Here is a 24,222-nt window from a genome sequence, read left to right on the forward strand (position 1 = left end):
ACATTGCTGGGTGGATAGGTGGGTGAATGGATGAAGGATGGAGGTATGGGTAGGTAGATGGATGGTTTAGTGGATGGGTGGGTGGATGGACTGACAAATGGCATGCTCCCAGACTGTTTGTCCTTGGGTGGAGTCATGCAGGTATCTATTGCAGCTGGGCCTGAGTCAGTCTCTGAAGAGAGAAGTGGAGACAGCGAGCAGACAGATGAGGAAGGAGAACTGGACTCAGAGGCCCAGGCCCAGCCCTTTGGCAACAAAGTAAGTCATCTCCAGTCACCCCCTCTTCAGCCAACTCAATTCCACCCCACAGCTGGAACGTCAGGTTCTGATTTCCTGAAAAGCTCGATGGCCTCTCCACAACTCCACCAGTTCCTACTGCGTGAGCACCAAGAATCTGCTGCCCTTTCCCAGCCCTCAGTAGTCTCTGAGATCATTGGGCACCAGGCAGGAGCAGTGCTTCCACCATTAGAAACCTCAAAAGCAATGTGTGGGATAGGCAAACCCTGCTGAGTGTGTGGCTGTCGGGCAGGCAGAGGTCCCGAAGAGCTCTCAGGGGTCCTGAAAGCAGCTGCCTTTGCAACTTTCAGAAAAGTGGACCCCTCAGGCTCTCCTCTGAGAGCTTTTCTCCTTCTGTTTTTTGTTTGTTTGTTTGTTTTGGTCAACCATGAGCCTTGTGTTTCTGTTTTCAAGTATTATTTAACTTATTTTGGGTGGGCGAGACAAGCAAGGTAACCCCTGGGCTTTGGGGTGGGATGCAGGAAGCGAGAGCAGCTGGAAGAAGGGACTGGGTAGGTGAGCAGGGGTTCAGACTTAGACGCTTGGAGAGAAATGGGCCAGTGACATGCAACATGAACAAGGTTTTTGCGGCTACTGTGAGGGGAATGTCATCCTCTTTCGTTTGAGAACATTTGATTCATGCTATTTATGAAGCTCCCAGAATGCTCTCCAGTGCCTGGAGTATTCCCTACATGATAGAGCAGTTTAAAGAATCAAAAGAATTATAACGAAATAGGGGTTTAGAGCTAAATGCAGGCTCTTGCATCTAAAGAACAAGGAACTCTCAGGAGCTTGCCCACCTCTGCCTCTCTCAGCCATCGCGCCCCCCTTTCCCGAAGCCCCAGGGACCCTCCCCTCTCCCAGCCCTGGAACAGCTTGCATGCGCCCCAGGTGGGGCCCCTGGGGCAAGGGCAGGGGTTCAACTCAAGTGTTCCTTCTGCTCAGCCAAGGTTCTGGAGATGCAGATCCCATGTCCTGGGTGGGATGGGCACCGTGAGCACCAACCAGTCCTCCCACCATCTCCCCCTCTAGGCTCGGTCAGGTTCGTTCCTAGTGGAGGAGGTGGATGTGCTGGAAGAGGAGCCTGCCCCACCACCCTGGGGGCAGAGTATGGGTTTGGGGAGGTGCGGGGTGTTTGGTCCTCTCCCTCAAGCTAGCCCTGACTTGAGTCTTGTCCTGTCTTGTGCCTGCTGAGAAAAAGCGCCTCCTCTCCATCCAAGACTTCGACTTCGAGGGAGACTCAGATGACTCCGCTCAGCCTCAAGATCACTCCCTGCACCTGTCCTCAGTCCTTGAGGCCAGGGACAGCCTGCAGGTCAGTGAGTCCTCGTGTCTTTCCCCTGCCCTTCCCAGGAACCTGGGTGGCAGGTGCTCAGGCCCCAGGTGAGGGACAACACTCTGGAAGCAGTGTCTGATGGCCGCACAGTCCCACTGACTCCCAAGGCATGACAGGGCAGGGGACCCTTGTGGGAAGACAGGATCCAGAGACCTCACACTCCCTCAGGATTAGCATGTCTGGAGATACTGAGCAGGCAGCTTGGAGAAGCAGGGGGTGATGCAGGGCCCTGAGGCTGGACAGATGAGCTGGGGCCCAGGGATCGGTGCTTGGCACAGAAATAAGGCAGAACCCCCGAGACTCGGGAGGGCAGAACAGAGAAGGGCATCTGAGGTGGAGTCTGGCAGGGCCTGCCATGATGCCTGCATCTCCGTCTTACTGGGAGGGGAACATACACTTTATCGCTCAAACTAGGACAGTCCGGTGATATCGGCAGCTATTAATGACCACACCTAGACACAGGGCATATGCAGGGGCCGTCCAGGTGAACAGGACATGTGGCCGCCTTAGGTGTGTGGCCTTTGTCCCTGGAACTTCTTCAAGGTGCTCATTAGTGGTCGTTGCTGGTTGATCATTATTCGTTAGTATTTATGTTGCGATTGAAATTACTCAAGATAATAGATTAGATAATTAGGAGTAGGATTAGAAGGGATGGGATAAAACAAGAGAGAAAGTAGAGTGATTAGGCCTTTCTGAGTAGATACAGTAACGGAGGCTGAAATTTGGGTTTGTGTAAAGGTCTTTGGTATAGTTAAATTAGGTCAAGAAGTGAAGCCAGATTTTGGCTTGTGAATAGGCTTGAGTTGGGGGTTGTACAGTGAATTGTGGCTGAATAAAATCGTAGTATGTTGGAGAAGTTAAATATCCGTAATGGGTGTTTTAGTTTAAGGTTATTAGTTATGAGATTAAGCTCCATTGCTAGCAAGAAGCCTAAGGTGTTTACACCTAAGGCTGTGAGCTTCAGGTGGAGTGGTATGGTTATTTCGGGGAATGAAGCAGGAATGATAGTGTTGGTGATGAGGAATCTGGCAAAGATGCTGCCAATTGTTAGGCGCTTAATTGAGTTAATTAGGAAGGGGTTATTTTCATTAATAGTAACCAGAGTTGTGAAGCAAGGTTGTCCTATTAGAGCGAAGAAAATAGTAAAGGTACTATAGACAGCTGTTAAGGAGGTGGCAGTAAGATAATAGAAAGGGCTCAGGCGTTGGTGTATGACGTGCTTGTGGTTTCAGTGATGAGGTCTTTGGAGTAAAAGCCTGTGAGGAAAGGCATACCTGTTAGTGCAAGGCTGCCAATAACAAGGGAGGAGGAGGTGAGGGGTAGAGTCTTGAATAGCCCCTATTTTTCGGATGTCTTATTCATCCATCATTGAGGTTGTGGATGATGGACCCTGAACCTAAAATAATGTAGCTTTAAAAAAGGCATGGGTGCAGATGTGAAGGAATGCTAGGTGTGGCTGATTAATGCCAGTTGTGACGATTACAAGGCCTGGCTGACTTGAGGTGGAGAATGCCGCAATTTTTTTAATGTCATTTTGTGTTAGAGCACAAATTGCTGTGAATATGGTAGTAACAGCCCCCAGACATAATGTAAAGGTTTGGATTGATAGGTTATTTTCTATTAAAGCTTAGAAGCGGATGAGCAGGGAAACTCCTGCTACAACCACAGTGGGGGAGTAGAGTAGGGCTGAGAGTGGGCTTGGGCCTTCTATGGCGGATGGGAGTCAGGGATGGAGGCCCAACTGGGCTAACTTTGCCACTGCTGCAAGGAGAACGCTAATGCATGGAAGGGGTTGGGGGTGGGGTCTAGAATAAATATGTGTTGAAATTCTCCTGTATTGGAGGACAGGAGGAACCATGCTATAGCTAAAATAAAGCCAACCGGGCACGGTGGCTCAAGCCTGTAATCCCAGCAATTTGGGAGGCCGAGATGGGCGGATCACGAGGTCAGGAGATCGAGACCAGCCTGGCTAACACAGTGAAACGCCATCTCTACTAAAAAAATACAAAAAAAGCTAGCCAGGCAAGGTGGCGGGTGCCTGTAGTCCCAGCTACTCGGGAGGCTGAGGCAGGAGAATGGCGTAGACCTGGGAGGCGGAGCTTGCAGTGAGCTGAGATCGCACCACTGCACTCCAGCCTGGGCGACAGAGCGAGACTCCATCTCAAAAAAATAATAATAATAATAAAGCCAATATCGCCGATGCAGTTGTACTGCACTGCTTGAGGGCTGCGGTATTAGCATCTGCTCGGCCGTACCACCAGCCGATTAGTAATAAGGGCATCATTCCTACACCTTCTCATCTGATAAAGAGCTGAAAGAGGTTGTTGGTGGTAACCAGAATTAATATTGTGATGAGGAAAATAAGTATTTGGAAAATTGATTAATGTTGAGGTCTGAGTTTAAATATCATATTGAGAATTCCACAATAGATCGGGTAATGAAGAGTGCTGCTGGGATAAATATTGCGGAGAAGTGGTCTAGTCTGAAGCTTAGCGAGGGTTTGAGAGTCTGGATTGTCAGTGTGAGATAACAGCTTCTTGGTCTGTGTATATAAATGTCGTTGTGGGGATGACTCTAACGATGAAGGCACGTGCAATAAATGGTTTTACGTAATTTGGGCATGAATCTTTTTTGCAGGGATTGGCTAAGGTAACAGTAATTGGTAAGATTAAGGGGATTAGGGCTGTTATAGCAGGGGAAGAATTCATGTTTGTTATTTTTATTTGGAGTTGCACCAACGTTTTTGGTTCCTAAGACCAACGGATGACCTAATCCTTTAAAAGCTGACAAAGCCACGTTGTTAGACATAGGGGCATGAGTTAGCAGTTCTTGCATACTTTCTCAGTAGGTAAGAAGTTGCAGGCTTCTATTGTTAGATCCACAATCTAATGTTTTGGTTAAACTATAGCTACAGCATGCAAACCCCATAATAATTTTAGGATTTAAGGATAATAGGAAGATAGGCACAAGATGTATAAGTATTCATGTATTTTCTCGTGTAAAGGAAGGTTTAATACTGTTAATAGACAAGTGTCCCTCGTTGTGTCATGATTAGCATATACAGGGAGTAAAGGGCTGTAATTAGTATATTAAGTCCTATAAGCACAATGGTGATATTTGATCAGGAGAATGAGGCCATAGTAACAAAGTGTTCTCCTACTAGCTTACTGGTAGGGGGTAAGGCAAGATTAGTAAGATTTGCTAGACGTCATCAAGAGACTACTACTGGGAGCAGTGCTTGAAGGCCTCGGGTGAGTAATATGGTTTGGCCTAGGATTAAAATGGTAACTAGTATAAGGGCTGTGCTGGTTAGTAGTGTCAGGTGGCTTGTTTGAAGGGCTCACGGCAGCGGTAGTAGTAAAGCGATCCCTAAGTCGAACAGGAGGAACGTGATGGCTACTAGGAAGAATTTTATGGAAAAGGGGAGGCAGGCAGAGGCTATTGGGTCAAATCCTCATTCATAGGGGCTGGATTTGTCTATATAAATATTAAGTTGTGGGAGCCAAAGTGCGATTATTATTAGTAATAGGGCTAGTAAGGTGTCAGTTACTAGGGCTAGTGTCAAGCTGATTATTTCTGCCCCACAGGATCATTTCGAGGATGCTGTATTAGGGTTTTCTTAGAGGGACAGATCTAATAGAATATATACACACACACATAGGGGAGTTTATTAAGTATTAACTTACACGATCACGAGGTCCCACAATAGGCTGTCTGCAAGCTGAGGAGCAAGGAGAGCTGGTCCAAGTCCCAAAACTGAAGAGCCTGGAGTCCGATGTTTGAGGGCAGGAAACATCCAGCACGGGAGAAAGATGTAGGCTGGGAGGCTAGGCCCATCTTGTCGCTTCACGTTTTTCTGCCTGCTTTATATTCACTGGCAGCTGATTCGATGGTGTCCACTCGATTAAGGGTGGGTCTGTCTTCCCCAGCCCACTGACTCAAATGTGAATCTCCTTTGGCAACACCCTCACAGACACACCCAGGGTCAATATTGCATCCCTCAATCCAGTCAAGTTGACACTCATTACTAATCACCATAGATGCTGTACCTGGAAGGCATGAGACTCACAGGTAGGCAGTAAAGGTAACTATGGGCACCGAGCCAGGCCCAGGCCCAGGCCCAGGCCCAAGGCCAGCTTCATAGTGAACTCCTGAACTCCATTCCCAGCATCCCCTGGGCACATGCAGTGCTGAGCCAGAGTTGGGGCAGGGCTGGGTCCACCCCGGCCAGTCTGAAGACCCCTCCAGGAGGAGGGAGAAGCAGGGTGGGTCCTGGAAGCCAGCAGCCAATTGGTTTCTGGGCCACAGGTCCTGCTCTGACTGGAGGCTGGCATAAGTGTGCATTGCCTCTGGCCTCCACCCCCCACTCACAGTCAAACTGGAAGGGTGCTGTGGCATATTACTTCTTGAAGCCCTCAGCACCTCCTCTCTTTGTGGACAATGATATAACACAGAGACCCCTCTGCTGGAGGGATGTCCGGATTACAGCCAAGGAGCTTCCAGGAAGCCCCAACCCACCTTTCTGATCTTCAAAGATTAAGGTGTACATAGTTAGTAACAGTGTACCCTTCTCCCAAAAATATGAACTTCCCTGCCCACATCCTCGGGGCTTTGGTCTCTAGGTGATTCTGAGCCCCCTGAGGCTGTGTCAGGAGAGTTTTGGTCCCCTTGTGTCATGCCTGGCCCAGGGTGTCGTTGGGAACCCCAACATTGCACAGACACATGCAATAGGCAGTCAGTAGGCAACAAATAGGCAATATATGCTTTCGCACAGTCTTCAAAATTAAAGAGAACTGAGTAGCAGGGGCCAGCACGGATGGGCGTCTAATGCTGGGTCAGTCAAGTGCCTGGAAAGCCTCAGGGCCTGGATTGAAAGACCCACATTCCAGGCAGCGGCCCCTCCTAGTAAACCCCGCAGAGGAGGCTGACAGCCCCATGTGCTTAGTCCCTCACAGATGAGTCCTGCTCGGAGAAGGCAGCCCCCCAGAAGGCTGAGGGCCTGGACGGGGCTGACACTGGGGCCTCTGGGTGCCAGCGCCATATAGAAGAGGAGCCGATGAGCGTCTCGCCTTCTGGACACGGCGCCCTCGCTGAGCTCTGCCCGCCTGGAGGCTCCCACAGTATGGCCCTGGGGGCCGCTGCTGCACTCAGTAGGTGCCCTTGGCCAGGGTCTTCCTGATGGGCTCGGCACGGGGGAGCGGGTCACTGAGAAACAACCCCAACACCCTGACCTACGCCTTCACACGGGCTGATTTGAAAGGCCTCTTCCTTTGGCGTGATTGTCCAGGACGTGCAGTCCCAGCAAACGCCGTGGACACCTGCCCTCCCTGGGATGTGTGCTTCCCTGTAACGCTCAGAACTTCCAGCACAGGAGGTGGCCAGCCCACAGCTCCCTGCTGCTGGCCTGGGGTGGGACATGCAGGCCTCCCTGAAATGACTAGAACCACTGGTCAACCAGCCAACTATCCTGGTCTGGGCAGGATGGGCATCTGGGCATCGCCACCACTGGCCCACAGTCGGCTCAAGGTTGTTGATCAGGAGATCTTCAAGCGCTGAGAACCTAAATCTGCTCGGCTTAACTTTGTGTCAGTTTTGCTTTGAAATGAAATCCCCAAATCTCTGTCTTTTCTGGTAGCCCGAGGGTGTGTGTACCGTAGGTCCAGGAGTTCAGATGTCCCATCAGAGCAGGAGCAAGTAAGATGACAGCAGCAGCCAGCTTCCCCCGGCCACAGTGAGTGGCTGCGTGCGGGAAGGCTGTCTACTCTCCAGCTTCCCTCTTCATTGTATTGAAGGGACCATAATCTCATGGCCCTCATGCTGACGGGAACCTTGGAAGCTTTGGGAGGAAGGCAGGGTTCTACTTTCCCCCAAAATAATGAGTAAATGAATCTACTTTGGCCAAGCCATAGGATGCAGACCTGGACAGCAGTTTTGTTTCCCCTGTGATCTCAAGTCCTCTGAGCACGTGGACAGGAGGCAGTCTGGGGAGAGGCCAGGAGAGACTGCATCGTGCTGGGAGAGCTGCCTCGGAGTTAGGCAGTTCTGAGTTTGGAGCCACACACTGCCAGTCTGTTTCACTGGTTCTCACACACATTCTTTTTACACATCAGCCTCTCAAATGGGGACTGTCTTACAGTGAATGCGGGAAGAAAGTCTTAGTGAATGTGGTAAGAAAGGGGTGTGCTTGAGTCTCACTGGCAGCACTGTCTCTCAATAGTACAACATCCAATCTGCAAAGTCTGAGATTCAATGAGATATACTGTGCTGTTAGAGCAAATTGCTTAACCTCTGTGCACCTCAGTTTCCTCATTGTACAAAAGGGGTTAATAATGTCTAACTCATCCCATTGTCACAGGGATTAAATGAGATGTCTGAACCTGTTTGACTACATAGCAAATTATCACAAACCTAAAATGTGATGTGAAACAACACAGTTATGATCTCATCGTGGAATCTGGTGTTATTTGCAATTTGAAATTGAGAATCATGTTACATTTGCTTTTCAAACATGCAAAGTATGTCACTCTTATCCCCACCCACACTGCCAGGCAAGGGCCTCTTTTTTCCTGAAGATCTTTGTGTGTGGCCGTGGAATCTGCCCCATTCTTACTGTGACTTTAGAACCTCAGCCCCGTAACATGAACATCATTAGTCTTCATTTTCTTTGAGCTCTCATTTTTCTTCATTGGACTAAACACGTCCATCAGCTTTCAACTTTTCACTCTAAGTAATTCAAACTCACTCTTGCTCCGAAGGGTCAAATGTCATCAGGAATGAGCAGCTGCCCCTGCAGTACTTGGCCGATGTGGACACCTCTGATGAGGAAAGCATCCGGGCTCACGTGATGGCCTCCCATCATTCCAAGCGGAGAGGCCGGGCATCCTCTGAGAGTCAGGTAACAGTGGCTGGAAAGACTTCTGTCTTGTCATTTCTTCGGGTGGAGTCTTTTTACTTCCACACCAAGTCACTTCAGAGAAATTGCAGCTCTTAATACTTTCAGACTGTGAAATTGCACAAGCCTACTTAATGGAGATACGTCATCACAGTATTTTTTATGGAAGTGAATTCGCATAACAGAAAATTAACCATCTTAGTACGGCCATTCCCCAAAAATTAAAAATACAGTTTCCCTATGATCCAGCAATTCCACTTCTTGGTACACACCCCAAAAAATTGGAAATAGGGACTGAAAAAGATATTTGCATCCCTGTATCCATATTATTATTTGTAATAACCAAAAGATGGAAGCAACCCGAGCGTCCATTGACAGATGGATGGATAAAAAATGCAGCATGTACGCAGCACAGGGTATTATTCACCCCTAAAAAGGGAGGAAATGCTGACACATGCTAGACCATGGATGAACCTTGAGAACACTGTGCTAAGTGAAATAAACCAGTCATTCTGGACAGATACCATATGGTTCCACTTAATCTGAGGTTCTTAGTCAAATTCATAGAGACAGAAACCAGAATAGTAGTCAACAGAGGCTGGGGTCAGGGGGATGCGGAATTAGCATTGAACGGGCAGAGTCTCCGCTTTGCATGATGAAAGGAGTTCTGGAGATGGACAGTGGTGACAGTCATACAACAAGGTGAATGTACTTAATACCTTGAAAATGGATAAAAGGGTAAAATTTTATATCTATTTTATAATTTAAAAATTTGAGAAAAGGAATATCTTATGGAATTTAGGGGAAAATAAATAATCTTATGTCTTTCAAAAAATTTATTATTTATTTATTTATTTATTTTTAAGACGGAGTCTCCCTCTGTGGCCCAGGTTGGAGTGCAATAGTGCGATCTCGGTTCACTGCAACCTCCGCCTCCCGAGTTCAAGTGATTCTCCCTCCTCAGCCTCCTGAGTAGCTAGGAATACAGGCATGCACCATCATACCTGGCTAATTTTTGCATTTTTAGTAGAGATAGGGTTTCACCTTGTTGGCCAGGCTAGTCTCAAACTCCAGACCTCAGGTGATCCCCCTACCTCAGCCTCCCAAAGTGCTGACATTACAGGCGTGAGCCACCGTGCCTGGCCAAAAAATTAACTTTTAAGGTGTACAATTCAGTGACAGTACATTTACAGTGTTGTGTAACCACCACCTCTCTCTAATTCCAAAACAACTTCACCCCCTAAAAAAATCCCATACCCATGAAGCAGTTATTCCCCAGTCTCCCTTGTCCCCGGCCTCTGACAACCACCAGTCTTCCTTCTGTCTCAGTGGATTTGTCTATTCTGGACATTTCATGTAAATGGACTCACAGAAGGACATCTGGTCTTTTGTCACGAGCTCCTTTCACCGAACATAATGCTTCTGAGGTCCAGCCATGCTGTAGCACATATGGGTGCTTCATTCCTTTTCGAGTAGAAAATATATATTTTATACTCGATCAAGTATTATATATTTTACAAGAGGAGGAAATAACCTGTCACCTATGTGAAACCCTTAGCGGGCTGTATTATTATTATTTTTTCAGATAGAGTTTTGCTCTGTTGCCCAGGCTGAAGTGCAGTGGAGCGATCTCGGCTCACTGCAACCTCTACCTCCTGGGTTCAAGCGATTCTCCCACCTCAGCTTCCTGAGTAGCTGGGATCACAGGCACCTGCCACCACACCTGAATAATTTTGTATTTTTAGTAGAGATGGGGTTTCACCAGGCTGACCAGTCTGGTCTCAAACTCTTGACCTCAAGTTATCTGCCCGCCTCAGCCTCCCAAAGCATTGGGATTACAGGTGTGAGCCACCATGCCCAGCCGCTTAGCAGGTTTTATATAGGCATCAAGAAACTCCACTCATAATACTTAACACCTGTTAAATTAGTAGAATCACTCACATTGTAGACATTAGCTTATGAAATAATTCATCACAAGATTTAAGTGCTCTGAGTTCCGCTCGCTGCGTTTAAATGATGATTCTGTTGAGTTAGCTGATTTCAATTTGAGCAAGTTCATGTTGCTGGGGGAAAGGCAATATTGTTTCTTCTGAGAACATTATGGCCACTAGATTCTTTAAGGCAATGAAAGACACAGGCTATTAATGTCTCTGATAGAGCTTTGACTCCAGCAATGTAATCACAGGATGGGGGCTGTTCTGTAACTTATGACTCTTGAGGCACGAAACCCAGAGAAGGGGAAGTGGGGCTGCTCTGAATGGAGATGGGAACCGCAGTTTCACCAAGGCTGGTCTCAGGCACATCTTCTGGTGCCTGGATGAGTGTAGGTCCAGCTCCTTGGGCATGGTGATGCCTGGTACAGAGCCCCTCCTCCCTCCTCCTGGGAGAGCTGGGGAAGAGAATGGCTCTGTAGAACTTCCCTTTGGGCCTGTGGTCTGTCAGGAGGGAGGCTGAGCGAAAGCTGAGCCTTGTCAGGAAAGGCCTGGAAGCAGCAGGGAGGCAGATGGTGCATGGCTGGGGTTCTCAAGGGGCGGGCGAGGTGGGCGGGGCACACAGAAGCTGCTCTGCAGGGTCCCAGGCTTCTCCAGCGCCTGGGCCTTTTGGTGCACAGGACAACCTGAGATGAAGCATCACCCAACTCTTCAGCCACAGGGCTGCAGATTCCTCTCCCAAGGCCTTGGCCTACACTGTGGCAGTCACTAGACCAGCACTGGCCCAGGAGTGGGCAGCAAGGAGAAGTGTGCAGTGGGCCCCGGGCTTTTCTGAGCTCTCATTCAGCAGGAAATCTGTCCCGTGGCTGTTCGCACAGGGCCAAACCTTCACGTGCATGATAGGTGGGGGGCTCCTCCAACCTCCTGTCACTTTGCTTCTGCACCCAGAGAAATGATCTGCCGCAAACGGGCACCAGAATTTCAAAAAGAGCCTTTCCTAGCATGGCAATATGGGGAATCGCAGGGGTTTGGGTTCTAAAATTGGGCTAGTGTCCACGGAGCAGAAGTGCGCAGTTTCTGAATTCAGCATCTTTCCGGAGTCAGTGCCCTCGGCTGACTTTTTACTGTAGTGTCATCTGGAAGCTTCCTCAACCCTGGGTGGAAATTTCTCCTGCACCAACTTCCTTGAGGGCCCACTTAGTCTCTGAAAGAAGCACCCTTGCCCCTGAGCATAGCCGGGCATGAAAGGCCCTGAGAAGGCCTGCATGGAGACTACTTATGGCCGCTTCACCCATTGGCCCCACAGTTCCTGAGGCATAGAACTCCTTTGATGTAACAGCAAGCAAGGCCCTGATGCAAGGAAGTGTCCTTTCACTCAGATCAGGGAGTGACTGGCTTGGGCCCTGCAGTTTCTGTGTCCCAAGAGGACTTGGAAGCTGCAGGTGTGCTGAGCCCTGGCAGGGACTCAGAGCAGACCTGGTGCTGCAACATTCACGCCTCCACCACCTGCATTCGCAGATCTAGTTCTGAAACATGGAATACGCACAAGTTGGGCAGAGCAACTTCATTACTCACAGACAGGCAGCGAGGTCCCCCAGGCTCAGGGAAGCTGCAGGGAGGGTAGAGTCTCGGCTGCAAGTGTCCTGTGTCATGCGGCAGCTGGGGGACCCCAGAAAGCATTCCTCTCTGAGTCTTATACCTTGGGAAACTGGGATCACTGGGCCAAAGGATATCCAGTTCTAGAGCTCTAGACAGTCCAGACAGTTCTTCCTTGTATCAGAAAGTGGCTTTCTTGGCACATTCTACAGTTTTTCTGAAAAAAGGGGAAGAGCCGACTCAGCCAAGTCCATCCAGGGACCTGTGGCTGCAGGGGACAGTGGAGGACCAGGGTGGCCAGGATAGAGACCTCCCAGGGTGGCCAGGATAGAGACCTCTTGGGTGTGGCCAGGATAGAGACCTCCCCGGTGTGGCCAGGATAGAGACCTCTTGGGTGTGGCCAGGATAGAGACCTCCCAGGCTAGCCAGGTAGAGGCCCATGGCAGATCCGTGGCTGGCTGAGCATCTCCTAACTTCCTAGTCTGAAGACAATGGGATGAAGAGGAGAATCAAGTTGTCTATTTTCAGTAAACCTTTAGTTTAGCAACTTTAGTAGCGTTTAGTAAAATACGTATCATGGTATCCAGCCCTGCTGAAATCAATTATCTTTTATACCTGCTTGGAATTATTCTCTATTTCATGTTTGTATATCCTGCCTCTGGAATTGTTTCTCTTTATTTATTCCTATGAACTTGTATTTACTTTGTCAACCCTAAATAATGAGATTCAGAAAATATAAATAAGTATTAGTAAATCGAGTTTATCAGAACAAAAGCTTGACAGTGGCCACCCGGAAACACAGACTCCAAACAAAGAGGGCCCCAAGTGGACTAGTGAAGGTTCTACTTCTGTAGAAATGTTAGCAGGATCACATCCTTGCGGAGGAACAGTGACCTGGGGGGCCCTTATCTCCAATCCTGTTTGGTCTTAATTATTTATAGGGGGAAAAAAAAAAGGTAGAAGTTTCAGCTATGAAACATGTCCTCTCAAGACTTAGAATTTAAAGTTCCAACAGCTTTATTTGAATTATTTAATGTCACAACCTCAACTAATATTTCACTTAGATTGTTTCCCATGCATCTTTATGTGGAGGAAATTAAGCAACAGAAAGAAGCTCCAAACGCAGCAGCGATTCTGTACTTCAGAGAAAAAAACCCAGACAGACTCTTAGAGGGCGTTTGTGAAGTGACTGCCATGGGACCCCAGGAGGAAGCCCTCTCAATCTGCCCATCAACCCCAAGACTCCCAGTCATGCCCTCAGAGCCTGAGCGTTCTCAGGAATCGTATTTTATCACGGCTCCTCTGAGGAGTCAGGCAGCTGTGCGTTGCCTGCCTTTGCATTTGTATTTACAACCACAGCTTTCCAGATGAGGGGTAATCAGAAAAGACTCCCTGTAGATATTGCTCAAGCCCAGACAAGGCCCAAGATGGCATAAACGTGTGGTAGGAAGGAAGCTTCCAGGGGGCTGAGATGGGAGACGGGAGAGGACACCACCCTGGCACGTACCCTCCGCCCCCTCACTCCCGAGGGCTGGCCGCGGGGCCATTCGTGCGTGCTCAGGCTACAGACACGAACAGTTTCCCATAAAAGTGTCACCAGTGACACATTTTGTTGGTTTGTTTTAATCCCTAGCCAGTGTCTGTATTGCATTTGTAAACTTTAAACTTCAGTATTGTTGCGAATTGAAAGCACAAGGGGTTCATACCTAGTATTCCATCCGTATGTATCTAAGTAAAGTGATAATCCTGACAACTGGTGCCCATGCAGGGTCAGACACCCAGGTCTGAGTGATGCTACTCCCCCCAGAGCAGTTGCTACTCTTGGAGAAATTTAATTTTTTAAAAAACCCGAAATCTTTTCATTACCCAGAAAATCTCTCCATAAGGGTAGCAGAGAAAGAAGACAGTTTTATTCCTGAACAAGCATCAAACCAGCGTATGGCACATGCCCCAGGCAATCCGCTGAGAGACTGCAAAGACAGGAAGGGCTCTCAGCCGTTATGCAGCCCGGCAGGTCCAGCCCATTCTACACAGTTCTCAGCACAAACCATTACCAGTCCTCACCAGCGGGAGGACCTGATGGCGCCTTTGATCGCAGTGTACATCCTCGCTCTAGCATCATAACCGGAGACCCCTGTGTTGGCTTTAACCAGAAGAAAAGCAACCTTCTCACACATCTTTAAGACGGGAGCTAGTTTTGCAAACTGAAGCAAGGTGCCCACCCACGTTAGCCTCTTCGCCCTCTCTTGGGGAGTGGGAGCTAGGGTTATCTCCAGGGATGTTCCCATTTCAAAAACACAGTTCCCAGGTGGAGTTTTGAGACTGCAGAGAGGCTTTGTAGCCATTTTAAAGATTTAAATTTATTTGGAATAAGCAGAGAAAGCAGCTCTGAAAGACAAGGGGGCAGTGGGAAGTCTCTTCTCTATTTTCTTTCTTTTTTTTTTTTTTTGTCAGAGTCTTGCTCTTGACGCCCAGGCTGGAGTGCAAAAGCATGATTTCAGCTCACTGCAACCTCCACCTCCCAGGTTCAAGCAATTCTCCTGCCTCAGCCTCCCAAGTAGCTGGGATTACAGGCACCCGCCACCACGCCTGGCTAATTTTTGTGTTTTAGTGGAGATGGGGTTTCGCCATGTTGGCCAGGATGGTCTCAAACTCCTGACCTCGTGATCTGCCCCCGCCCCCCTCAGCCTCCCAAAGTGCTGGGATTACAGGCATGAGCCACCACAGCCGGCCTCTTCTCTATTTTCAGCAGGCAGAGTGAGCGTCTGATTTTTCCAGTGTGTTTGCATTTGCCCCCACACCACTTGGGCACTCAGGAGTCGCCGAGGAGCTGCTGCATCTGCATGTGGGCTTATCTGAAAGTGGCCCAGCGCTCCCGAAGCCGGGGTTGCATCATACTCATTGTGTCCATGCTGGTCACCTCCTCAGTGTGGGAGCCTGGACACAGCCAGGGCCTTGTCAGAAAGCAGCGTGCACTCACCCTGAGCTCACTTCCCACTCTTCCCTGCTGGCCTCTCCCTGGCTCCCTGCCGCCGCCACCCACCTGTAGCTCCTGCCCACTTCCCGCAACCCCAACCTCCTCCATCCTGCTTCCAGTTTCTCCCCGTGTGCATTTTGCCCTCTCTTCCACTCTGGATGTGACATTTCCCAGTGATGGTATCAGGCACTGGCTGGGGAGCTGTTACCCTCTCCTGGGTCCGCATGTGTGCCAAGCCCACTGCTTCCGGGAGACAGAGGCTGTGTGCCCAGGGCTGTCTCTCCAGGGTATTGATCTCTGCTTCTGCAGATGCTCAACAGGACCAGAGGGTGACTCAGTTACTAGTGGCCACTCAAGGCGTGGGCTGAGGCCTAACCGAAATCCTGGTGTTGACATTTCTCAGCCAATCATGTCCTTCGGGGAGATTTGCCCACTCAAAGCCCTTGGTGCTGTGATGATTCAACTAATTACCAACCAAACAATACAAAAGCATCTTAACACTCCACAGCACCACTTCCCTCTTTTAAAGCCAGGTGAGCTGTAAATGAGATAATGGCAGGAAAGATGCATCTGCTGAGCGAGGAAAAAAACTAGAAAATTGATTTCTCATGTCTCAGTCTGGGAGCTAATAGACTTTGGGTGACTCAAGAGTCTGGTGACTCAAGGGATGAGGAAGTCGTACCTCTGGTCCCTTTACGTTGTCACCTGAAGTGCCTTGCCTCCTAGCCTACTAGTGACCCAAGGCTCTTGCTAGTTTGATCACTGTAGCGTGATTAACTGGTATCTTCCTGTGCTGCTCAGTACCGGCAGTGACAGTGGCTGTCCACACTAATGACAACATCACAACCTTCCAGATTCAGCTCCTTGTCCTGCTGGACTCGGCTCCTCTCCTGCCACTTTCACTGTCCTACTCTCTGCTCTTGGTTCTGCTCTAACATTTTGCTTGGTGTTCTAGAACTCGTGGTGTCAGAAATGGGTTTCACAGTTAACCTTCCCAGGCCATGTCATGGGTGGTGGCCTTAGCTCTCCTTCTACTTCTTGGGAATTTGGTGCTTCTGAGGTGGTGGGTGCCAGTGTCTTGCTGGTGGGAGTGCGCTGGGTCCTCTGCCCACTGTTTCTCTCCTTCTGCTACAGATCTTTGAGCTGAATAAGCGTATTTCAGCTGTGGAACGCCTGCTGACCTACCTGGAGAACACAGTTTTGCCTCCCTTGGCCAAGGTAACACCAGGGGCTGGGCAAGGAGAAAGGGCCCCCACAGCTCCTTAAAGGAGGCTGAGGTGTGACATGAGCTTTTGGGAGAAGAGTTTTTTGAGATTTTGCTGTTTGTAAGCTTAAGTTCTGTGTGCAGTTCTCAGAGAGTCAGGAGGTTCCCACCACGTAGCCTGAGTGAAGTTGTCTGTCCCATCCAGGCCTGCCACCACCCCTCATGCCCAGAGCTTGAATGAGAGAGAACTTGGAGGGCACACAGGTGTAACAGCCTTCCCAGGGGACATAACTGGAGATGAGAGGAAACTTTCTTGGCCCTACAGCCTCTGAGATCTAGGCACCAAAGCAGGGTGGAGTCTCCTTCCGCACCATGTTTGTGAATGTATCATCAGCACAGCTTAGTCTGCTATATGCTGCTATAACAAAATACCACAGACTGGGTAATTTATAATTAGCAGAAATGTATTTGGCTCATGGTTCTGGAGACTGGGAAGTCTAGGATCGGGGGTGGCATCTGGTGAGGGCCTTGTTGCTGTGTCACCACATGGCACATGGTGACAAAGGGCAGGAGAGACAGAAAGCAAGACAGAACTGAACTTGCTTTTACAACAACCACCCTGGAATGAATAACAAATTCATTCTTTCAATAATGATATTAATCCATTTATGAAGGCAGAGCCCTCATGACCTAATCACCTCTCGAAGGTCCCACCTCTCAACACTATTGCACTGGGGATTGAGTTCCCAACACATGAACTTTAGGGGACACATTCAAACCACAGCAGCACACCAAGACAACCTGATGGGGAGTACATAAAACAAGCCATGGCCTGCTGCAGGAGTGTGCGTGCATGTGTGTGTGTATGTGTGTGTGTGTGCTTTTGTGTCTGAGGGACAGGCAGACAGACAGCCGGGGGTGCAGAGGGAGTGGGGGACCCAGTCCTCCATTCTAGCTGAGTCACAGCCACACATCTAGCACCTGGGCACTGAGATAAGGAGATTCAGAAAATATGATTATGTATTGAGTTTCTTTGACCACAAAGTTTGAGGATAGCCTTCTGGGCCACACAGACTCCAAAAGAAAGGGGTCAGCGCTCCAAAGAGGAGAATTTAAAGTTTCACTTATAGAGGCAGAAACAAAGAAGTTTCTCAGTGTTGCAGCATTTTCCATACAAGGCCCGTAATTGCATTGTAGCAATTCAATAGGTTACAGCTTACTAATTCAGGGAAGATTGCTTTAACACTCCATGAGTAGGGGTAATGATCTTTAGAGAGGTCTCATCTCTGGCACCACTCTGTCTTTCCTAATCATCTACAGGGAAAAGCAGAAACTGAAGCTCCATGCTACTTGACTCAGGCCACATAGCCACATCGCTCTCAAGGTTCCCAATCATTTGAAGTTCCCGCAGCTTTAAGTTTGAATGATTTACCACAGAACACTCCTGTAGCACCCTAGGTTTGCAGCTGCTCATTTTTGTTGGGGCCAGGGCTCCGGAGAAACAGATTTGGGTGAAGCTCAGGCTGAGGACATGAGACCAAGTGGGAAGCAGAGCACACAGGCCCCAAGTTAGACCCCAAGGGCTATGCCTGCACAGGCTCTGACCCCAGCCAGAGCAGAGGGAGATTCAGGCCCAGCCCACATGCCATGTGTCCAGCAGGGACCATAGCTGCCTTTATCTGTAAGGGGATGGGTTACCGTGCTCTATGCTTTAGAGGTGGCTAGGGCTAGACTGACCATGTGCCATCATTTCATTTAATCCTGCAGTACCCCTGCAAGGTAGACATTTCTTTCCCTCATTTATAGATGAAGAAACTGAGGCCCAGGCTCTCGTGAGTGAGACTCAGCCCATCACTGGCCGGAGAGCACCAGCTGAAAGCACAGGGAGGTTGGGGAGAGCGTTGCTTCCCGCGGGATGCCTCTAGAAGGGCCCTCGCCTGCACTGGAGTCAGAGTGGCCCCAACGCAAGCTCCAGAGCCCCATCGGACCCCATGGCCCATATCAAACCATTCAGCCCCCAGGCCGCCCCCAGCCCCCTGCTATACACTGACCCAGGTTCCACTCGGGCCTCAGCTCTGCCTCTCAGGTAGACACTGGAGATCTGTCACTCACCTCCTTTACCCCTTCCCTGCCCAACTCCTTCCCCACCCTGCTGACCCCTCGGCAGCACTTGGGACCTGCCGTCTGATAGCCTGCCTGGCCCTAACTCCCACCCAGAAACGAGTTACCCTTGCAGACGGAAAGGGCGGCCACCATCGCCGTGGCTCTTGCTGGTAGCTCCCAGCTTTGGCCTTTTGCTCATACAAATCTCAGCCCAGGGACTAGTAAGTCAGAAGTAACAGACTCCACATGGGACCTGCACTGCCCACACACTCCCCGCGAGGGGACGCTGCTTGCAGGAATGGCCCTCTGGGCCATCAAGGAGCTGGACCTGAGAGGCAGCCAAGCCCTCCACCTTGAGGGGGCTGGATCTAGGGTGGCCAGTGTCCTGTTAGGGGCTCTCAGGGCTTGCACCTGGAAATTCCTGGCAAACAAGGACGAGTTAGTCGCCCTGGCTGTGTCCCATCATGCTGGTTCAGGTCCCTGTCACACACGTATGTTGTCATGTGTTTTCCATACATACATGTGTATACATGTGCATGTGTTGTGTGTGTAGGTTTGTGTGTGTGTGTGTGTGTGCGTGTGTGTGAGTTTATTTACTGGCTTACAAAGTGAAGACAATCCCTGCCTCTCCCAGGCATCCACCAGCTTCCACCCCCATACCCCATCCCTCTGCTGCGTCCTGCCTGATGGGTGCTGGGCTTCCGTTTCTCACGGGGATTCTGCAGTTGCTCAGCCCCGTGCACTCTGGGACAAAGTCCAGCTCATATCAGACCCAGTGGCGTTTACAGGCTGAATGTCACTCCCGATCTTTCCACCGAGGGCCTCTGTGATGTGGGGGCTTTGTCAGGAAAGTGGAGCCTCACGGAAAAGCATCCCGGCTGAAACATATGGCTTATTCATTGACTGAATCTAATTATCCCCTTGGTGTTCGTCTGTGAGACCCCAGGCAGCCAGCCCTGTCGATCTGTCTCAATAGGCTTCGTCCAAATAGAAAATTAGATGATCGTGCGTAATATCCTCAGCTTGATGGGTGAGGGAGGGATCGATGCCACCCAGGGGCACCGTGGGCTGTGAGCAACTTCCTGGTGGAGGCGCCTGCCCTCCCTCCCTCCCAGTCCTCCAGTGTCAGTGGAGGTGACGGCTCCCAAAGGAAGGGACGAAGGGCGGCACTAAAATTCCCCAGGTGGCATCTCTGGGCGGCCGTCACCTCACATTTCAAAGTCGACTTCATGGGGCCAGGGGAAAGCCCTCGGAATGTAGGATGGCTGAGTGAACGGACAGGTGCACGGGCAGACAAGTGAATGGGCGCCGTCTTCCTGGCCATGTTGCTAACTTGTGTGACTTCACCATTGGGAAGAGTCGGGAGACACAGGGAGCCACTCCGCTCCCAGTGCCGGCCCCTGAAGGTGGGAAGGTGGCCATGAACAAAGTCAACAAAAACGCGGGCCTCGTGGGGTTTGCATTCCATTCAGGGGAGGCAGGAAACACGCAACTGCAGGAACATCAAGTTTCCCCCAGAAGGGCGGGGCCTGCGTCTGCTGAAGGGAACTCAGCATAGACAGGTCACAGGGAAAAGGCCAACGACGTGTTACCGTGCACATGAACACGGGGGTCCCGTGAACATGGGACTGGAAGCAGGGACAGATGACTGAGGTTTACACCCAAGGCGACAGGACGGATGGGGCTTGGGGCTTCCTGAGGGGTTGCAGTGGTGACAAGGTCATGGGAGGGGGAGGGGAGGAAGGACTTCTGGTTATGGAAGTAAAAATCTCTCAGGTAACCAGGAGCTGCCCTCGAAGAATCGGCAGCAGCCTGTGCTGGCGGCGTCTCCGTCTGACGTGTCAGTGTCAGCCATCAGTGTCATTTTAAGATCGCTGGAGGGGGTCTCAGAGAAAGCCTGTCTGTCTGGTGTTCAGCTCACCCCTATAGCTTTCCTCCACAGACAAAATCCACCTCCCACCCCCCACACACACACACAAAGACAGGTTTTCTGAGCGATCCCATCTGCAACTTCTCTGAATAAACAGCTGGAAATACGTCCCAGAAGTCTATTCTGGGGTGGTGTATTTTGGTTTCCTTCACCAACCAACAAGTGGAACACAGCTCAGGAGGTGGAGGAAGGTAGAGAAAAATAAGTCAAGGCAGAAAGTCTTTGGGGTGAGGGTGGCATTTCAACCAGGACAGTCAGGGCGCCCCACTGAGCGTGAGATTTGCCCAAAGAGCTGGCAGAGGTGCCGCTGTGTGGCTATCTAAGATCAAGTGTTGCAGCCCCTCCTAAGGTCCCAAGGAAGGAGCCTCTGCGGGAGACAGCCTGGCCGAGGCGGGCAAGGCAGGGGCAGGCGGGGGAGCAGAGGCTGGAGCTGGACGTAGTGGCAGAGTCAGACAGAATGGAGCCTCCCAGGCCATGGTCCAGGCTCTGCTTTTTACTGTGGAAGGGATGGGGAGGCTTGAGCAGGGCCAGCTGGCTGAGGGCACAGGGGTTGCTCTGGCCGTCCTCCTGAGAACAGGTTGTGGAGGTGGGAGTGAGACAGCAGGGCCGGCTGGGAGAAGGCGGTGGTCGAACCAGATCACAGCAAAGGTGGTGCGAGGCAGACCGATCCTGGGGGCCTCGTGAAGGCAAAGCCAACAGGAATGGATATTTGGGACAAGAGAAAAAGAGGAGTCAGGATGTCTGCAAGGTTCTTGGCCTAAGCAAGCTTTAAAGAGTGGAGCTGCCTCAGCCAGAATGAGCGACGCTTTAAATCTCATCACCTACCTTAGCACAGTGTTAGCTGTAAGAGGCAATTGGGATAATTTTGTGTTTTTATCACATAACTCTGTTACCTTCTGAGAGCTGGCGCCTAAAACTCTTCAGGAAAGGCCAGCGTCCACAACAGACAAAGCCTGCCCTTCACCTCCCTGCCTCCTGCCCACAGACAAGGCGGCCAGTGGAACTAGACCCTTTAAGGACTTTATATAGATTATTGAACTGAGTTTTTATGAGAACTTGCAGGTTAGATACTGCTATCACTACCATTTTAAAGCTGAGGGAACTGTGATGCAGAGGGGTTGAGTGACCTGCCGAAGGGCACACGGCCTGACGGGAAGCCACAAGGGAACTCGCAGTCCAGTGGCCGGTTTTATGTGATCAGGAGCCGTGTGCCACAGAGGAGTGTCCCACAGCAGCTGCTAAATGAATCCTTGGCCAGAGCGTGGGAAGAGTCCAGCCCCTGGAGATGGACCCGACCAAGGCTGTCTGTGTATTTCCCTGAGAGAGTGTGGGCAGAGATCTGTGAGTCCACACCCATCTCTCCCCATCCCTAGAGTGAGGACATCAGCCTGGAATAAACAAGAGGCACCCTTAAATGGAAGGGATGAGAAGGGAAAAAAACAGTGGGTCTTAGATAGCCAGGAGTGGTGGCCAGCTTTCCCTGGGAGCCCCCAGCCCTGCAGAGCCTGCTTCTGGGGTCTGGGACTGGGCCCCAGTGGGGCACGTTGGACAAGCCGGCATGGAGAAGGGAGGCAGCTGAGCTCAGCAGAAACCCTAGGTGTGCTGGGCCCAGGCCCATCTCCCAGAGCCAGCCCTGGAGCTCCACGGCTCCAGATGACTAGCCGAATCCAAGCCCACTGGCCTGTTCTGTCAGGGTCTAGGTGCTGGAGTGCGCACGGAGGCTGATGTAGAGGAGGAGACCCTGAGGAAGAAGCTGGAGGAGCTGACCAGCAACGTCAGTGACCAGGGGACCTCGTCTGAGGAGGAGGAGGCCAAGGATGAAAAGGCAGAGCCTGACAGGGGCAAATCAGTTGGGGCTGTCCCCCAGGCGGACCCAGAGGTGAGACTACCCCCCAGGGGTCTCAGCAGGACCCTGCAGAGGTAGGGGCAGGGATGGACAGTCCCAGCTGGCCACTGCCCTCCCCAGGGAGGTAGCCACCCACAGGGGCACACCAAGGGCCCTTGATGGGTTCTGCAGCTGTGAAACCAGCTCCCAGGATTCAGAGAGGAGAGCAACGTCATGGCGAGTCCCCATCTGGGTGAGACCCCGCACTCCCTCCTGCTGCCGGTCAGCCTCCATCCTTCTCTTTCATAGGTGAGCATGGCTGCCCATCAAACCAACAGACAGGAAAAGAGCTCCCAGGGCCCTGGGGACCCCGTCCAGCACAGCAGGACCACAGATGAGGAGCTGTCGGAGCTGGAGGACAGAGTGGCAGTGACGGCCTCAGAAGTCCAGCAGGCAGAGAGCGAGGTAGTCCGGAAGGCACAGGGGAGCACTGGGTTCCGCAAACACAGATGGTGACCACACCCGAGCATTGAACATCTGGCAGCTCTAACCATCTGACAGCTCACACCGAGCCCTCCCCATTGGCCCAGCATGCACAGCTCTGAAGGCCAAGCATGAACCTGGGGGTTTCTGTGGGACTCACGTGGCTCAGCACCCATTCACTGAGCCCTCCACCCCTTCCCTTTTTCCTGTTCAACTTGGTGAGGTACAGGCAGGGTTTCCACCAAGAAAAAGGTGATGAACACACAATCCCTGACCCAGGATGGGGGCCTAGAAGCAGGCCTGGAATTTAGGACAGCCCCAGACCTCAGCACTGGACTCTATCCCGAGGGCCATCTGTGAGTCTGAGTTGTGGCTGCAGAGCTTGAATCTGGGTCTGGAACCTATCAATAGTGCACAAAAGTCAAAGGGCAGAGCCAAAGCATTCAGGCCTCCCAGGGACAGCCGAGGAGACTTGGGCACTGCTCTGTCCTCCCTGGAGACCTACAGAGAGGAGAAGTTCTGCCCCTCAGACTGTGGGGACAGCCAGCCCCCACGACCCGCCTCCACTTCCCTTCTCATCAGCAGGTGTCTGTCACTCCCTGAGGACAAAGAGCATGTCCCCTAGAGCTGTTCAAGGGGAGCAAGTCAGGCTCTGGACTTTCCCTTCATGTTTTCCTTCTTGCTTTGCAAATAAATGTAGCCCACATTGTGTAGGTCACGGAAGATCCAGCTGCGAATGTCTTAGACCAAGCCCCTGCCTTCCTGGAGCTTGTGTTTTTCGTGGAAGGAGATAAACAGCAAACAAACAAACAAGATCCTTTGGGTTCATGAAAGGTGTGATTAAGACAGTCAGTGAAGATGAGCCCCTAGAGTGCTCGGGGCGGGGCGATTTAGATCAGGTGGTCAGGAGGGATACTAGGAAAATAAGCCAACCTGGCAAATCCAGGGGACAGGAGTCCGGGTGGAGGCAGCAGCGTGTGCCAAAGCCCTGGGGTGGTGGTGAGCTTGGTGCGTGCAGGGATTAGCCATGAAACCCTGAGACCCGGTCAGAGTGATGAAGGGAGAGTGTGAGAAGGGTGGACGGCAAAGGCCCCTGGGGGCCACTGGAAGGATCTGAATAGGGGGTGATGGGGCCTGGTTCTAATTTCCAGAAGCTGCCCCTGGCTGCTGTGGGAGGAGGGGCCTAGGGAGGGAGGAGTGGAAGGGGGGCTGGGCAAGGATGATGCCAGTGGGGGTGGCCGACTGCTAGGTGAAGAGTAGCCACTACTGTCCTTGACAGTCACAGCCCCTCCTCCAGTCCCTCATGGGAGCCAGACTCCCTGAGACTCCAGAAAACGCCCCCCATCCTGCCTTCCTTCTGCCTGGGTGACTCACAAGGAACACCCCCTTCTCACCAACCATGGAAGACAAACGCCAAGGGGACCACCAAGACGGGCATGCGGCTGGGACGCCAATCTTAAGGGAAAACACAAGTAAAATTGGCTCCAGGAGTGAGCTGGGGGCAGCTGCTCTTCCTGTCCATGACTTTGAGGCCGGACCTCGAGCGTCTGTCTGAGGGGCCATCTGTCTGTCTGCTGTCGTCTCGCAGGTTTCAGACATCGAATCCAGGATTGCAGCCCTGAGGGCCGCGGGGCTCACGGTGAAGCCTTCGGGAAAGCCTCGAAGGAAG

General features: G+C 51.1%; 1 protein-coding gene across 1 annotated transcript in view; it reads left to right on the forward strand.

Moving 5' to 3' along the window:
* The window catches only part of MLPH (melanophilin), an 86,183-nt gene that overhangs the window by 49,253 nt on the left and 12,708 nt on the right, over positions 1-24,222 (forward strand). Inside the window, 8 exon segments of the mRNA XM_011980296.1 lie at positions 232-258; positions 1,472-1,591; positions 6,558-6,762; positions 8,368-8,507; positions 16,143-16,226; positions 21,939-22,124; positions 22,380-22,535; positions 24,142-24,222. The exon segment at positions 24,142-24,222 is cut by the window's right edge and continues 4 nt beyond it. Of these exon segments, the coding sequence (XP_011835686.1) occupies positions 232-258; positions 1,472-1,591; positions 6,558-6,762; positions 8,368-8,507; positions 16,143-16,226; positions 21,939-22,124; positions 22,380-22,535; positions 24,142-24,222 (999 nt within the window).

The sequence above is a fragment of the Mandrillus leucophaeus genome, unplaced genomic scaffold, assembly GCF_000951045.1.
Source record: "Mandrillus leucophaeus isolate KB7577 unplaced genomic scaffold, Mleu.le_1.0 Scaffold21, whole genome shotgun sequence".
Classification (NCBI taxonomy): Eukaryota; Metazoa; Chordata; class Mammalia; order Primates; family Cercopithecidae; genus Mandrillus; species Mandrillus leucophaeus.